The 17,825-nt window shown below is 36.9% G+C and overlaps 2 protein-coding genes and 1 pseudogene across 3 annotated transcripts; 2 read left to right on the top strand and 1 right to left on the bottom strand.

Annotated features, from left to right (window-relative positions):
- Nucleotides 1–1,401: 1,401 nt before the first annotated feature.
- Nucleotides 1,402–1,863, top strand: LOC148691920 (uncharacterized). The gene is made up of 2 exons (XM_088683447.1): nucleotides 1,402–1,674; nucleotides 1,777–1,863. Exons 1-2 carry the CDS (start codon nucleotides 1,402–1,404, stop codon nucleotides 1,861–1,863), a joined length of 360 nt encoding a protein of 119 aa, XP_088539573.1.
- Nucleotides 1,864–10,996: 9,133 nt separating this feature from the next.
- Nucleotides 10,997–13,168, top strand: LOC137737984 (CASP-like protein 1D1). The gene is made up of 3 exons (XM_068477577.2): nucleotides 10,997–11,361; nucleotides 12,429–12,555; nucleotides 12,656–13,168. The coding sequence occupies exons 1-3, from the start codon at nucleotides 11,111–11,113 to the stop codon at nucleotides 12,881–12,883; spliced, it is 606 nt and encodes a 201-aa protein (XP_068333678.2). The 5' UTR covers nucleotides 10,997–11,110; the 3' UTR covers nucleotides 12,884–13,168.
- A 1,566-nt stretch (nucleotides 13,169–14,734) lies between these two features.
- Nucleotides 14,735–16,349, bottom strand: LOC137737943 (divinyl chlorophyllide a 8-vinyl-reductase, chloroplastic pseudogene; annotated as a pseudogene). Its single transcript, XR_015955138.1, has one exon. The product of XR_015955138.1 is annotated as a divinyl chlorophyllide a 8-vinyl-reductase, chloroplastic pseudogene (transcript).
- Nucleotides 16,350–17,825: the final 1,476 nt, after the last annotated feature.

The following is a 17,825-nucleotide window of genomic DNA, read 5'->3' as shown; positions in this document are numbered from 1 at the left end:
GTTTTAATTCACTTGTATAAATAGCATTTTCCATCTATTTCTAAGACTAAATCGGTATTGTAATAACTGTTTTTCTAGAGAAAGCGAAACACAATTGAGAATAGTTTTCTTCTTCCTTAAGCTTTTCTGTGTTTCTTATTTCTGCAATTCTTCAGCTCTTTCATGGATGTTTAGAAATTCAAGATTAGAAACAGATGAATGGACACGTCTCATTGAGCTTAAATTGGAGGCGTTTACAGTAACTAATTCCAAAACATGATCGAACAAGCCTATATGGGTATGCCTAAATTGTATACCCAAAAAGTAAAAAAGAAAAAATTCATTAGATACATAATTATGTTGAAAATGCTAGTAGGTAATGAATGCCCACAGTAATATTGAAATCCTTGACAGATGAATGTGGACTTGGAAATGAAGGAGATCATTTGTCAAAAGGTGTGTTGTAAATTTTCAACTTGTAATAATACGGAGTTGCTCTATAAATAGAGCACTCCGACTACTATCAATATATATAGAGAAGAGAAAGAAGGGAAGAATAAATAACATTAGTTTCTATTCCTTCCACTTTTATTAGTCATTCCCTTACGTTACAATTATAATGTGATATTTTACACCTGCTTCGCTTCTGTTACTAGTAAAGGTTATCTCTCTAACTTTTACCTATTTATAACACGTTATCAGCGTGACTCTCTAAATATAACTATTCCTCATTTCTCTTCGCCGATAGAAAAAATGTTTCCTCTAAGAATTTTACCATTCATCTTTTTCCTCTACCTCAACTGCTGGATATACCCTCGCAAAGAACTGTTTGCACCATGCTTACTTTTAGTTCTCAACCTAACAGTTACATATATCTTTGATTTCTTGTTTGGTGTAGATCTTGATTACTAACCCAGTATTTATTTATGTTAATTTTACTACAATCTAAGATGGTGCAGTATAATCGCTCATCTTGAACTGCAAATTTATTCTTACTGCAATCCATGATGGTGCGGTATCATCGCCTATCTTGGACTGCAGATCTAATTTTACTGCAAATTTTAGGTGGAGCGGTATTATCGCCCATCATACCTTGTATATTTAAATTTGTCTGCTGCTGCTTAATTTCATTACAATTTTAGGTGGTGCGGTATAATCGCCCACCTTGCTTTGCATATTTAAATTTTCATGCTACTTGAGTGGTGTGGAATAATCGCCCATCATATGTTATGAGAATGGTGCGGTACAATCACCCTCCTTATTCATCATGTAAATTTCAAGCCAGAAGTTTCGAGTGCTTATCATTTTGGCCTGAAGATCAAAATGAAGAACTTGTAAGAAACATAAGTTCTAACACTACATCCCCCAGATTACATATTATTGCAAGTTCTTACACATCTCAATTTTCTCTCAGAAAAGAAAATGGTGAACTTGGCAAAGCTTGATTATGCTGCCCTGGACATTACTGGGAAGAATTACCTTACTTGGGTATTGGATACCAAGATCCATTTGGAAGCAGGGAATCTTGGAGATACCATTAGGAAAGAAAACAGCTATTCCTCTCAAGATTGGGCGAAGGCCATGATCTTTATTCGTCCCCATCTTGATGAGGGACTAAAGAGCGAGTATTTAACGGTTGAGGATCCGTTAACTCTCTGGAAGGCATTAAGAAACAGATACAATCACCAGACAACGGTGATTCTTCCAAATGTTCGCTATGAATGGACTGACCTAAGGATCTAGGATTTCAAGTCAGTAGCTGAGTACAATTCTGCGTTGTTCAGAATTACCTCTTAGGTGAAGCTTTGTGGGGATATCATTACTGAGAAAGATATGCTGGAAAAGACTTTCAGCACATTTCATGCCTCTAACGTGCTCCTTTAGCAGCAGTATAGAGTGCGAGGCCTCACTGAATACAGCAAGCTGATATCTGTGCTCTTGGTTTCTGAACAAAACAATGAGTTCCTATTGAAAAACCATCATTCCTAGAAGTGAATATTGCTTCCCTCGAAGTGCGTGCCGCATCCTCTGGTGGCAATAATCATAAACAAGGACGTGGCTACATGCGAGGACGATGGAACGAGAAAGGCAAGAATGATAGTGTCCAGTTTCACAACCGGGTTCCGAGGCATAATTCAGGCCGGAGCTTTAAAAATGAAAATCGCTACAAAGGTAAAGCTCGTATGAACAATGCTCCTAAAAACTCTAATGGAGCCTGCCATATGTGTGGTGGCGATGGGCACTGGGCGTGTACTTGTCGTACCCTAAAACATCTGGTGGATCTGTATCAAGCCTTCCTCAAGGAGAAGGGTGTCGAGACTAATTTTCTCTACCAGGCTAAACCAATGGATATACCTGATCCAATGTGTGACTTATCAGGGCAGTTGAACACAACCCAACTAAAGGTCTCAGACTTCATGGTGGAAAAGGGAAATGAAGTATACCGGTCCGATTGAATCATTGATCTTTGATGTACTTTTATTATGTTGAACTTGTAGTTTAAAAACTAGCATTTCAGATTCAATAAATATGACATTTAAATTTCCTGTTATAACTTGTCTTTAACTGTGATTCCCTTACTCAGAGAGCATGGATAAAAACTATGGTCACTCTCAAAACTTGAGAAATAGTAGAGATATTTGTCTTGCAGACAGTGTAACCACGCATACAATACTTCGAGATCAAAAGTATTTCTCAGGGTTGATGCTTACAAAAGTAAGGGTAACAACAATATCAGGGTAATCAGATGTGATTAAAGGTTCATGGAAAGCCCATATTATGTTACCAAATGGAACAATATTGTCTATACATAATGCGTTGTATGTTACTCGATGTACTCAAAATTTGTTGAGTTTTAAAGACATACGTTTAAATGGATACCACATTGAAACAAAAAGTGCAGAAAATGTGGAGTATTTATGCATTACCTCCAATGATACCCAAAAACGTATATTAAAGACGTTGCGTGGTTTGACGAGTGGACTGTATTATACATACATAAAAATAGTTGAATCACATACTGTCATGAACCAAAAGTTCATTGATTCAAAAGTTTACATGCTTTGGCATGACCATCTGGGTCACCTAGGATCTACCATGATGCGTGGAATCATTACCAACTCTAATGGACATCCATTATTGAGCAGACACATTGCTATCTCAAATGATAACCCTTGCAAGGCTTATTCTCAAGGGAAGTTGGTAATTAGACCATCACAATTAAACGTATGTCTTACCACATTGAAACAAAAAGTGCAGAAAATGTGGAGTATTTATGCATTACCTCCAATGATACCCAAAAACGTATATTAAAGACGTTGTGTGGTTTGACGAGTGGACTGTATTATACATACATAAAAATAGTTGAATCACATACTGTCATGAACCAGAAGTTCATTGATTCAAAAGTTTACATGCTTTGGCATGACCATCTGGGTCACCTAGGATCTACCATGATGCGTGGAATCATTACCAACTCTAATGGACATCCATTATTGAGCAGACACATTGCTATCTCAAATGATAACCCTTGCAAGGCTTATTCTCAAGGGAAGTTGGTAATTAGACCATCACAATTAAAGGTTGATATTGAATCCCCATCATTTCTGCAAAGAATTCAATGAGATATTTATGGGCCGATTCAACCATTTTGTGTACCATTTCGATATTTTATGGTTTTGGTTGATGCATGTATCAGATGGTCACATGTTTGTCTCTTATCTACTTGAAATATAGCTTTTGCAAGATTTCTTGCTCAGATAATTAAGTTGCGAGCACAGTTCCCAAATTACCCCATTAAGTCAATTCGACTTGATAACGCTGGTGAATTTATGTCTCAAACCTTTGATGATTACTGCATGACATTGGGGATCGATGTTGAATACCCTGTTCCTCATGTCCATACTCAGAATGGTTTAGCAGAAGTATTGATCAATCGGCTTCAGTTAATATCCAGCACTTTGCTTATGAAAACAAAATTGCCAATTTTTGCATGGGGACATGCCATCTTACATGCTGCATCATTGGTTTAATTGAGACCTATAGCTAACCACCAATACTCATCAATACAAATCGTGTTTGGGCATCAGCCAAACATTTCACATTTACGAGTTTTTTGTTGTGCTGTTTATGTACCTTTTGCACCACCACAACGCACTAAAATGGGACCCCAGTGCCGACTGGGAATTTACGTGGGTTTTGATTCACCATCTATCATTAGATATTTGGAACCCCTGACAGGTGATATGTTTACAACTTGTTTTGCTGATTGTCACTTTGATGAGACAGTCTTCCCGTCGTTAGGGGGAGAAAAGATCGTTCCAAAAGAACGGAAAAAGCTGACATGGGTTGTTCCCACCTTATCTCATTTTGATCCACGTAGCACTCAATATGAAAATGAAGTGAAAAGGATCGTTCATCTTCAAAGTATTGCTAATCAAATGCTAGATGCATTTAATGATGCTATGAAAGTGATAAAATGATATATACCAGCTGCAAATGCACCTGCAAGAATTGATGTCCCTGTTGGACAAAATAAAGTGGCGGCGAATGATTCATCTGGTGCACGCCTGAAACGTGGTAGGCATCCAGGTTCAAAAGATTCAGCCCCTTGAAAGAGAAAGTCGAGGGCAGAACTAAATCCAAATGAAAACATTCAAGAAGAAAAAATGAATGACGTATCCATAATTCATGATTATGTACTTTTAGAAAAAGAAAATGTCCTTGATGAGACACATGTACCTGAAGAAACAGAGGTACATGAAAGCAAGGAAATCTCCATAAACTATGCTTGTACTAATGAATTGTGGGATCATAATGAAATAATCATCGACGACATGCTCGCATTCGCGATAGTCACTGAAATCATATTAAGTGATGATCTTGAGCCCCGCTCTTTTGATGAATGCAAATATAGACAAGATTGGTCTAAGTGGAAATATGCAATCCAGGTAGAATTAAATACCTTGGAAAGGCGAAATGTTTTTGGACCAGTAGTCCAAACCCCGCCTGGTGTAAACCTTGTGGGTTATAAATAGGTATTCACAATGAAACGCAATGAGAAAAACGAGATTGTAAGATATAAAGCACAACTCGTTGCACAAGGCTTTTCGCAAGACCTGGAATTGATTATGAGGAGACATACTCCCCTGTAATGGACGCAATTACGTTCCGTTACCTAATAAGTTTAGTGGTTTTGAAAAAACTTGACATACGACTTATGGATGTCATCACCGCATATCTATATGGAGAATTAGATGGTGACATATATATGAAAGTCCCAAAAGGACTTAAGTTGCCTGAAACAACTAACAAACCCTAAGGTATACTCTCAATCAAATTAGGACGATCATTGTATGGGCTGAAACAATCTGGACGAATGTGGTATAATCGTCTCAGCGAGTATTTGATTAAAGAATGATATATCAACAATGTCATTTGCCCTTGTGTGTTCATTAAGAAATCCAACTCTCGATTTGCTACAGTGGCAGTATATGTCGATGATATGAACCTAGTTGGAACCCCTGAAGAACTCAATAAAACTGTTAAATATCTGAAAAGCGAATTTGAAATGAAAGACATTGGAAAAACAAAATTTTATCTTAGCCTGCAGATCAAGCATTGTTTTAGTGGAATTTTGGTCCATTAATCAGCTTATATTGAAAAAATCCTGAAGCGATTTGGCATGAACAAGGCTTATCCACTCAGCACGCCAATGATCGTTCGTTCTTTGGGCATTAAGAAAGATCCATTCTATCCAAAAGAAGATGATGAACTGGTCATTAGTCCAGAAGTACCATATTTGAGTGTAATAGGTGCTTTATTGTATTTAGCATAATGTACTAGACCATATATAGCTTTTTCAGTCAACTTGTTAGTAAGATATAACTCTGCTCCAACAATTCGTCATTGGAAGGGAGTCAAAGATGTATTGCGATACCTTCGTGGGACAACAGACATGGGTCTCTTCTACCCAAAGAAATCCACCAATGACCAAATCCTTGTTGGATATGCAGATGCTGGTTTTCTCTCTGATCCACATAAAGCCTGCTCACAAACTGGATATGTGTTCAAGAATGGAGATACAACAATCTCATGTCGCTTAACAAAGCAAACATTAGTTGCTACATCTTCAAATAGTTCAGAAATACTTGCTTTACATGAAGCAAGTCGTGAATGTTCTTGGTTAAGATCAATGATCCATCATACTCGGAATTCATGTGGTCCACCTTCAAAGTCAGACACTCTAACTGTCATTCATGAAGATAATGCAGCCTGTGTTGCCCAAATGAAGGAAGGATTCATCAAGGGCAATAAGACTGAACATATATCTCCCAAGTTTTTCAGTGCACATGAGCTTCAGATGACTAAAGTTATTAAAGTCAGACAAATCCATTCCAATGAAAATCTGGCAAACTTGTTCACCAAATCTATACCAAAATGCATGTTTCAGAAGATAGTGCAAAGTATCAGATTACGTCAACTTACCAATCAGATAAATTTGGAGAATGCGGAATCAAGGGGAGCATCCATGATACATGCATGTTGTACTCTTTTTCCTTCGATTAGGATTTTTCCCACTGGGTTTTTCCTATCAAGGTTTTAACGAGGCAACATAAGCATAACAATCCAAGTAAAGTTATACTCTTTTTCCTTTGTTATGGTTTTTTCCCACTGATGTTGATATGTGGGCATCTAAGGGGGAGTGTTGAAAATGCTAGTGGGTAATGAATACCCACAATAATATTGAAATCCTTGGCAGATGAATGAAAACCTTGGTAGATGAATGTGGACTTGGAAATGAAGGGGATTATTTGTCAAAAGGTGTGTTGTAAATTTTCAACATGTAATAATATGGAGTTGCTCTATAAATAGAGCACTCTGACTGCTATCAACATATATAGAGAAGAGAAAGAAAGGAAGAATAAATAACATCAGTTTCAATTCCTCCACTTTTATTAGTCATTCCCTTATGTTACAATTATAGTGTGATATTTTACACTCGTTTCGTTCATGTCACTAGTAAAGATTATCTCTCTAACTTTTACTTATTTATAACAAATTACTTATTTAGTGAAAGCAGGAGTGACCCAAGTGATGGTTACGTAACTCATAATATATACACACCCATTTCGTTCAACCAACACTATGTAGACTATTTTCACACACAAAAAGGATAAGATCCATATCTTATAATCCACCTATTTTCACAATGACGTGTCCGTCCAGAGATGAACATTATTATTATTATAATGATTCCATCATCATCTTTCTTCACTGAATTTCTTGAAGGTTATGTGGAAGTAGTTAGTTGAAAAGCTTTCTTGAAGGTCTCTCACTTGAACTTGAATGGTAGGTGATATATACAGATTACAGATCAAAAGAAAAGGTTGGCCACTTTCTTGGGAGAGAAGCAAAATACAATTGTGTGCGCTATGATAATACCTATAGTTTAATTCGTAGTTAAAAGTCACATCAAACACATAATTTGCGTGTTGTTGTTCCAATCTCTAGAATCAGTATTCTTTCTCTTTATCATATTTTTTTATTCCACCCGGATACTAGATTATGCATTAATAATGACTAAGATATTGAATTAAGTTTAAGTTAATTCTGCTTTAATGTAACATCCCATATGGAGTGGATTTTGTAAGCTTTATATGTATATTCTCATCTCTACCTAGTACGATACCTTTTGGGAGCTCACTGGATGTGATTGGGGACTAAAGTGGATAATATCGTGCTACGGTAGAATCGATCCTAGAATATAATGGGGACCCGGATGGATCAGGATGTGACATTTAATTTGTTTCTTTTTTCCCCTTTCGGATCAACCAAGCAGAATACGATACAATGGGTGCTGATCTCACGTAAAAACAAAGGCAAATGTCTCTTTCTTTTTTCTTTTAATTTTTTAATCAAACATAAATGATTGGAAGCCCATAGTATTTGTATTCTGTTTGGTTGATCCGAATGGGGAAAAAGAAACAAATTAAAGCAGAATTAGCTTAAACTTAATTCAATATCTTCATCATTATTAGTGCATAATCTAATATCCGGGTGGAAGAAAAAAATAGGATAAAGAGAAAGAATAGTGATAATTAACGGTTCTAGAGGTTGGAATAACACCACGCAAATTATGTATTTGATGTGACTTTAAACTACAATTAAACCCGTGCGTGCAATTGTAATTTGTCAAGATTACATGACGGATATGGGGTTTGGAAAGTACTTAATTAACTAAGAATTATTTGTCTTCTCAGAGCTTCTAAATCAAAATTAATTTTGGCCAAGTTGTTTTATTCAGCAGATTCACAAAGCCATTTTCCCCTGTATATAAAAATATAGGCAGACATGGGAGAGGGAATAAAACACAAAATCGTGTATGCAAAAATATAAAAGTTCTTAATTAACCACTTTAAGTTGCAAAAAGTTTGTAACACAGTTAGTTACGAGTATTGACATTTGCACTCAAAGTCTTAAATTTAATTTTCCTCTCCCTAGCTAATATTGTTGTATAAAAACCACTTAAACTATACAAGCCCGACTACGTACTAATTAATAGACGTACGTCATGTTCCTTGTCCCAAAAGACTTAGCTGTGGCAACTAGCCCTATTGCATTCTAAATACAATTGGTACTGAAACTTACAAATTAAGATGAATTGTCGATTTAGTTTTTAAATTATTACTCGAGCGAAAAATTAGGTCCTTGAATTACTTTTTCAGAAAAATAAGTCTCTAAACTCATTACAAACAGTCAATTTCATCCTTGCTGTAAGATTTTAAGCTTTTCCAATTTTCTGTTCACTTAAGTCATGTAACTTGTACATGACATATCTAAAAGGGTAAAATCGTTGTTTTTGATGCCATGCTCTGGAGTTGTTCTTTAGGGTAACCAGAACCCTTTGACGAGAGAAAAGAAACAGCTCCGCTCCATTCCTCTAGGTGCGCTGCGCTTTAAGATGTTGGGAAGATTGAAGGAATTGATTCAAATTTTTGCCCATAAATTCTCAAACAGTGACGAATCTTGATGAATTTTCAACGTTGGTTGAACAAGGAGATGTCTGATGGGGGGCCTCTATGTTACAGTAAATCACTTTTCTTCTAATTTGTTTCATCAAATGAATTTTTAACAATTGTACACGAGTAATCAATGAAAAAAAATCCATTTGTGTTGTCCCTTTCTGTGTCTGCATAGATTCCTTCATTGTAATGGGATTTAGTAAAATAAAATTGGTGTTTGTTATTGAAGAGTTGAAATTATATATTTTCATGAATTTTTCTTTGTAATGGCCAAATCGAAAACCCTTAATGTTTATATAAAAGATTCCCAACTAAAAAAGTTGCAAATTAGGCTTTAAAATTTTCAAAACTGGGGAAAATTTGAGCAGGAAAAATGGGGAGACGGATGTTTCTCCCAGTTGTGTTTCATGAGCGATGAAATGGTAATTTTAACCTTCAAATTATGTCATGTGCTAGTCATATAACCTAAATTAACAGAAAATTAGATGGAAAAGTTTGAAATCTAACGACAAGAATGAAATTGGCTCTTTGTAATGAGTTGAGAGACTTGTTTTTCTAAAAAAATAATTCAGGAATAATTTAAGGATTAAATCGACAATTCACCTTACAAAATATAACCATACAACAAATGCCATTAATAGAGAGCTGCTAGACCCACCATATTGTCTTATTTCTCCACCCACGTTATAATTTCACCCAACCATAAAAGTTAAAATATTGAAATATTATTTTCTCACCTACTATTATTCCTAAACTAACCTCTAATATATCTAAAATTGTAAACTTGTCTCTTAGGAGAAAGAGAATAACTTCTTTGCCCGATTCCACAATTGTAACGTCACAATAACAAAACCATTGACCTTCCCAACTTCTCGAGCCCATTATATTAATTCTTCTTTGCCCTTGAATAATTACATACCAAAATTTCACATTATGAATAAACATACAAGAGTATAATTTTTCACACAAAACACTAAGAACCTTATAAGAAATGCGAAGGAAAACAATAGCTGCATAGAAAATCTAAAAATGATATCACGGGGATGGAGAGGAAGTTATTGGACTAGAGAAAGACAGGTTTTTCAATGTTATAAATGAGAAATATGAGAACATAAAAAATTTCCAAGTAATGGCATCGTCATTAGAGCAAGACCTGACAAGTGCATTTATATTGTTCTTCTCAGAACTTCTCAGAAGTTGTAGAAAATCTAGTTACAATTGAAAAGCTTACTGAAGATTTGAAGAAGGTCAAACATATGACAGAGCTAGAGATTGAAGAGAAGAACAAGAGAATTGTTGATTTGGATAAGAAACATCTGGTTTGTGGAAAAGTATGACTAATTCTGCAGGAAGCCATGTTTACTGAAAACCGACAAGCAGAGGAACTTCAAGTCTTCAAGCATTATTGGAAGCAAACAAAACTGGACAATTATAAACTTGAAACCATCCAAACAACCAAAATTTCACATCATGAATAAACACCAAAATCTTTCAATTGAGCAGGAATTATTATTATATATTAAGGTTCTTATCCGTCATTTTATAAATGGGCAAAATTGTATTAAATTTTTTATTATAAAGGTGAGTGAGGAGATAAGACGTTGAGGTGTGAATAACAGTTCTCTTTATTTATATTTTTTGGTTAATACAACCAGTTCAATTTAGTTTCCTATTACCCCAGTCCATTTCTGATCTCTTCCCTCTGAGGTAGAGACTAAATGGTATCATTTTCTTTTAATTATAATTTTTGTAACATTTTTATAAGAAAGCTATCATTTTTTTTTTCTATAGACTATTCTAACCTAATCAGTTATTTAGTGACATTTAGGAGAGAAAATAAAGCAAGGAAGTCTATCGTCTATCAGATAATGATCAAATGGTTCACACCCTACCAACTAAACCCTTTTTCATATCAATTCACTTGGCGTACAGGAAACTCCAACCAAATTTGGATTCGAAACATTTTAGTGTGCCCCAAACATCATATAAAAACACATGTTCTAGTCCAATATCTTCCATATATCCACCACCACCATTTACTACCACAAGTACTACACTTGGACTTCTGCTTAAGCAACTTATTTGAGCACTAGATACCAGCAGCTTCCATGGGAACCACGGATAAGCCAGCTGACCCGGAAACCGCCACCAAGGTAGTCCCACCGCCATCAAAGGAGGAGTCCGAAGCCACGCCTCCTCCCCCTAAACCCGACTACCTCTTTCTAGCTGATGTGGCTCTCAGGTTCTTAGTGTTCGCATCATCACTGACAAGTGTGTTGGTCATGGTCACTAGCAAGCAAACAGTATTCCGAGGTCCTTTCCCAGTTAAGGCCAAGTTTAATCACTCTCCTGCCTTCATGTGAGTAACTTCAAGCACCCAAACATGCACATATAATTTAGTAAAATAACTTATATGTGTTTATATATATATATATATATATATATATATATATATATAGTTGCAGGTAAAGGTTTCAAGGTGTTTGATTACTCTTCTTTGGCACAGAAAACACTCTTGGTGCCCTCTAATTAATTCTATTAAAAGTTCAATAAATATTCTCTCCAGGAGAATCGAATAAACGAAATTTCTTGATAGACAAGGAATAACTAAAATTTTCTTTCATGTTATATACTTCTGATCGAATATGATACCTACTATTGTCCAACTTTTTTCTACACTCTGAATAGTTTTACCCGATCTGTATATTGACAAATCCGGGTTTAATACGAATCAACTTTTATCTCCATGATTAATTTAATTAGTTTAATTAGCGGATGAGCTAGATTAAGTTATATCAGTAGAACAGTAAAATACTCATGATTAAATTTGTATTTGTGTGTGTGTGTTTTTCTCCGTTGCTAGTAGCTAGGAACATGTATTTGTTTGTATATATAGGAAGTATTTCATGGTAGATCTTTTAGTGTTTAATCAATCTAATTAATCTTACTTTTCCTTCCTTTAACATGGTCATGGATTCCGTCCAATCTTCTTTTTGTGTGCAAAAGAATTTTTTTAAAATAATGTCGCATGATTAGTTTGAGACTCTCACTGAGTTTTGTCCTAGAGGCATAATAATTATATGGCATCAAGTTGAAGTTGCAACCCCGTCCATGTCACAATACAGTTTCATAATAATCTTAGGATAGCATGGACCAAAAACGCAACAATTTCTTCATTACAAAATTGGGTCATCTAATTTCTCAATCAGTAGGGGTTTCCACTAGGAGAAAACATTGCATTATTTGCATACAACCACAATCAATCATGTGGCAAACATAAACTATCATTATTCTAACACAGGTAGAGTCTACATGTATTAGAAAGTGTGTCCAAATAATTTTGTTGTATTCTAATTATTCACAAAAGATTACATGTGAATATCTCATCACAAAACATTTACCTAGGTTTCATGTTTCTTGTTTTAGATACTTTGTGGCGGCTTTATCGGTTGCAGGCCTCTATGCTCTTCTTACAACACTAGCATCCATTTCAGTAATCTGGAAGCCAATTTGCCCACCAAAGTTGTTGCTCCATTTTGCATTTCTTGATGTGGTAAGTTGTGGTTTGCTCTCTAATTTGTACCAACAGGTGCAATACAAACATCGGACACACAGGATTGACAAATTATATGTGTGAATGCCATATTATGCAGCTGATACTCGGTTTGGTTGCCTCAGCCACGGGCACAGCCGGGGCTGTTGCTTATATCGGATACAAGGGTAATGAACATGTGATGTGGCAGAAGGTGTGCTCGGCTTTTGACAAGTACTGTAAGCACATAGCAGGCTCCCTCGCTACCTCGCTGGTAGCCTCAGTCTTGCTGGTTCTTCTGGTCTGGCTCTCAACTTTCACCCTTCACAAAAAAATTCGCCAGGATTGAAGAAGATAACTAAATGTATTAGAATCCTACCCACAGTATGCCTTCAACTAGTGTGTGCGCGTGCCTTATCGAACCTTAGTGTTTGCATATGTGTATGTTTCGAGGTTCTTTTATTGTGTAAATGTTGTCTACCGTATGGTATATCTTGTCTCTGATTTGTCTTGTATTGTTTCTAAGACCTATGGTGGAAGCTTAGAATTTGGATTTCTTATTTTACAGGTTCTTTTAAATTGTAAATGTTATCTACTTGCAGTCTAAGGTATTGATTCATGTTGTATCGTTGCATTCACGTGTTCTCTATGTGCAAACGAATGAGAATTATTTGCTGTTGCAAATGCAGACCAGTTACTGATGTATTAACATAACAAAATCACAAAGGAATTACGACATGTTTTCCATCTTCTTCGATATGCAAAGAAAGCGAATGCGATCGTGGAGGATTGAACTGCATTGGATACGCTGTATTTGTGCGTGTGTTTTTCTCCCTAGCTAAGAACATGTATCGGAAGGATTTCATGGTAGATCTTTTAGTTTTTAATTAATCTTTACTTTTCCTTCCTTTAACATGGATTCCATCTAATCTTCTTTTCTTTTGCAGAAGAAACAATTTTTTAGAAAGTAGAATCTGACTTTATCTTTGATCACTGTACAACCGATCTCACCCTGGCGTTCTAATCTGATTTAATCTAAATTTAGTACTCTTTTCTTTTTCTTTTATATTTTTAATATATAATATATCTTCTTGGACTTAGAGCAAGGTGTACTTAAACTTGTGAAATGGACTTGAACAAATGAAGATGCAAAGTTGATAATGTCTCAAACTTATCACGCGTTGCTACGTATTCAATTTTTTTTTATAAATAAAATCGCATGATTGGTTTGAAACGCTACCAGCGAGCCTTTCTAGAAGCATAATAATTAAATGGCATCAAGTTGAATTTGCAACCCCATGCATGTCACTCACCCCACAATACAATTTTCTAATAATCTTAGGGGTAGCATGGATCAAACATGCAACAATTTCTTCATAACAAAATTGAGGCATCTAATTTATCAATTAGTTGTGGTCTCCACAAGGAGAGAACATTGCATTATTTGCATACAACCACAATCAATCATGTGGCAAACATAAACTATCATCGTTTACCAAAAAAAAAAAAAGAAAAAAAAGAAAAACTATCATTATCCAGTTCACATGTACTAGAAAGTGTGGCAGAAACAGTTACAGGAAGTCTGTCCAAATAAATTTATCGTATTCTAGTTATTCACAAAAGACTACATGTGGATATCTCATCACAAAGCATTACCAAGGTTTAATGTTTCTTGTTTTAGATGCTTTGTGGTGGCTCTATCAGTTGCAGGCCTCTAAGCTCTTCTTACAACACTAGCATCCATTTCAGTCATCTGGAAGCCAATTTTCCCACCAAAGTTGTGGCTCCATTTTGCATTTCTTGATGTGGTAAGTTGTGTTTTGTTCCCTAATTTGTATCAACCGTTGCAATACAAACATCGGACACACATGATTGACAGACTATATGAATGCCTTATTATGCAGCTGATACTCGGTTTGGTTGCCTACTTGCAGTCTAAGGTATTGATTCGTCTTGTATCGTTACATTCACGTGTTCTCTTCTCTAAGTGCAAACGAATGAGAATTAGTTGCTGTTGCAAATGCAGACCTGTTTCCTGGGTTTTTACTGATGTATTAACATAACAAAATCACAAAGGAATTACGACATGGTTTCCATCTTCTTCAATATGCAAAGAAAGTGAATGCAAATGTATGTAGCGATTGTGGAGATTTGAACTGCATTGGATACGCTATATTGGGAAGGAACTCACACAACCAACTTAAGCAACCAATCTGATGATATATTGATGCAACTGAAGTATCAGTTAAGTTTCTCACAACAATGCTAGAAAAATGAATAGCTCGTCACCGATATGAAACACGGTTCGGTGTACAGATGAGAAACTGCATACCTGAAAGAAGACTATTGTACAAAACTTGTTCAACCAACTGAGAAACTGAATGTACAAAATTTCTAATCACGCCACAAATTCTTAGAAAATCGTTTGTTCGCCTAATTCCTGACCGGCCATTCCCTCCCTCAGCACTGTCTCAAAGAATTCTTCCAATGTGTCTTTGCCATAACTTGGCGTTTTCTCAGCATTGTATTCTCCGGTCTCAGGATCCAAAACCAACATACTCTCAGCTGCATAATACCTTCCAATCTTCCCGAACTCAGCAGTATCTTCCATTGAAGGAAATACCTTTACAAGGAAATCGAGAACCCCAATAGCAAAGTCCATAATTTCAATGGGCACCTTCAAGAACTTGGGTTCCCTTCCCACAAGTCTAAACAGCAACTCCCCTTGCTCCAAGGGCGTCAACGCCTTACCCGGTCCTCCGATAGGCAAAACCTGGTTAATCTTGTTCTCACTCAACACACAATCCGCAATAAACGACGCCAAATCCGCCTCGCTGATTGGCTTGCAAGCACACAACTTCCCGTCTCCAAACATCACATAAGGCTTGCCATCTTTCACCAACTCAACCTGACCACCCAAGCTCTTAAAAAACGCGGTCGGCCTTACAATGCTATAACTAAACCCAATATCCTCCTCAGCTTCTCTAATTAACTCCGACTCGAATTTCAGCTTCGCACGCTGGAACTCAAGGAGGGGCTTCTGCACACAAATTGCAGAAAGCAACACAAAATGTGAAGCCCCACGCTTCCTACTGGCAACAAGACCGTTTTTCGTGGCCTCGTAATCAATCTTCCAAGAGTCCTTCACACCCCCAGAACGGCTAGCAAGGCATGAAACAACAACATCAATCGAAACCCCCAAATCTTCCAAACATTTATCGAAAACACCCAAATCGGTCACATCCGAAAAGCACACATTTGCACCTTTCAACTCCTTCAGAGTCTCATCCTTGCTAACTTTACCCCGAATTCCACTATTCTCCCTAGCAATGGCTATAACATTGAACTCTCTGTTAACCAACTCCTTAACTACAAATTTCCCAATGTACCCAGTTGCACCCACCACCAAAATGTTGATGTCTTTTGGGTTTTTGCGGCGGAACGATGGTGGATTGGTGATTTCAGCAACTGGGTTCGATGAAGCTGATATGGGTTTCAATATATCTGTTCTAAAATTCAAAACTTCAGATAAGTTTACGGGACAAGATGGTGAAAAAGCAGAAAGAACAGAGCTTACCTTGCTGGTTTGGTGGGTGAACTGAGAAGAGAAACGGGTTATGAAGCTTTGGTTCTTTGCGGAATGGAGATTGAATACAAGGGAGGAGAAGCACAGTGACATTGTTTTGCTGATTCGAGTTGAAGAAACTTGAAGGGGGAGGAGGAGCTTGTGGTTTGATTTCAGTGGAATTCCATGGCTGTTTTGGAGGTTAAACTCTATCGGAGGAGGATCCAAATGGTACGTGGATATAGAAGATGACGTGTAAAGTAAAGTAATGAACTATTTGAGGGCTGGACTGGGCTGGTTTGGTAACCGAACACAAAGGCCCAAACCGGTTTCTGATCAACGGTAGAGGTGGGCAAACGGGTAGAGGAATCGCGGGTTGGGGTGGGTAAGCTAGATTCGGGGAGGGTACGGGCCGGTTCCAAATGTTTTAAAAAATAAACGGGGCGGGGTGGGGTGGGCCCATGTCATTTACGAGGCGGTCGAGTCCTAAACCCTAAAAAAAAGGGCCCTGGATCGACTCGTTTCTAATTATAATCAATGTTCGAGATTGAATGATAACCTATCATCCAATTTGAACCATTAATCTCTAACCTAGTCATCCTGAGTCCCAGAATCAGTCTCACACTCTTACTCCCACCTCTCCACCATCCGTCACTCCCTCGACTCCCTCGACTCCGATGACATCCCAGAGAACCCAACCCATCACCGCCGTCGTGACCACTATAACCTCATCACAGACGACTTCCTAGGACTCGGAGAACATAGGTCCCAGAACCTTGATTCTCTCCTATTCGACAACACCACCGTCGTCGCGACTACCATCACCTTATCACCGACGTCGAGGACACTACTACCAGCCTAGATTCTTTTACTTGGCCGGCTACCGTAAGTCTACTTCTCTGAAAATTGAATTGCTACCAACCTTGACGACACTACTACCATAATTATGCCCAATATATTTTAAAATTTAATATAATTTTTTTGAATTTCATTTTTGTTGATGCGGAGGATTAGAGACTAAATCTTTATCCAAATTGGTCCATTTGCTGAAAAGAATCTGTGTTCCAACCTGAGCAATTATCACACTTAGAGGCAACAATTGTATAGCAATTTTCCTTTGATCTTGGAACCACTAACATGTTCTTCCCACGTTTATCAAAAATTTTGCAACTCGTCTTGGAAAAGCATACTTCATTAGCAACTTCATCACATAGTTACCAATACTAATGAGACTAGTTGACAATCCAGCCACATAGCAAACATCTTCAAGCGTAGGAAGTCCAGGAATCTTCACCACTCACTTTCCAATAATCTCATCCTTGTCTCCTCCACCAAACTCAATCATGCCACTTTTGAATGGTACAAGAGATTAAAAAATAAAAATAAAATAATAAAATAATAAAAAAGCATTTTTATCACCGGTCATATGATGAGAGCAACCACTGTCAAGGTGCTAAGCGTCTGGCCTAGAGGACGATGTTGAACTTTGAGCAATCAAACACTTCCTAAATCCACATTGAAAGCCACTTGAACTTAACTTGACTTGACATTTCTTGAGCTTGAAGAATTAACAATATTGGACATTCTGTTGACCTCTATGGTTAAATGATCCATTTGTTCCTTTAGATCATTTTTCCTTTCCAGATGTAGTTTTCTACACTTAGGTCTAATGTGGCCAAGATCACGACAATGATGACATTTGGGGACAAATCTAGACCTTGAAATA

The sequence above is a fragment of the Pyrus communis genome, chromosome 13, assembly GCF_041283825.1.
Source record: "Pyrus communis isolate YQ-2024b chromosome 13, ASM4128382v1, whole genome shotgun sequence".
NCBI lineage: Eukaryota > Viridiplantae > Streptophyta > Magnoliopsida > Rosales > Rosaceae > Pyrus > Pyrus communis.
This window is presented reverse-complemented; position numbering and strand designations above follow the sequence as displayed.

Coding starts and splice junctions, on each gene's coding strand:
- LOC137737984 (XM_068477577.2), top strand. CDS start 11,111: ATGGGAACCACGGATAAGCCAGCTGACCCGGAAACCGCCACCAAGGTA. Junction 11,362..12,428: donor AATCACTCTCCTGCCTTCAT/GTGAGTAACTTC, acceptor TTCTTGTTTTAG/ATACTTTGTGGCGGCTTTAT. Junction 12,556..12,655: donor ATTTTGCATTTCTTGATGTG/GTAAGTTGTGGT, acceptor CATATTATGCAG/CTGATACTCGGTTTGGTTGC.
- LOC148691920 (XM_088683447.1), top strand. CDS start 1,402: ATGGTGAACTTGGCAAAGCTTGATTATGCTGCCCTGGACATTACTGGG. Junction 1,675..1,776: donor GATACAATCACCAGACAACG/GTGATTCTTCCA, acceptor ATTACCTCTTAG/GTGAAGCTTTGTGGGGATAT.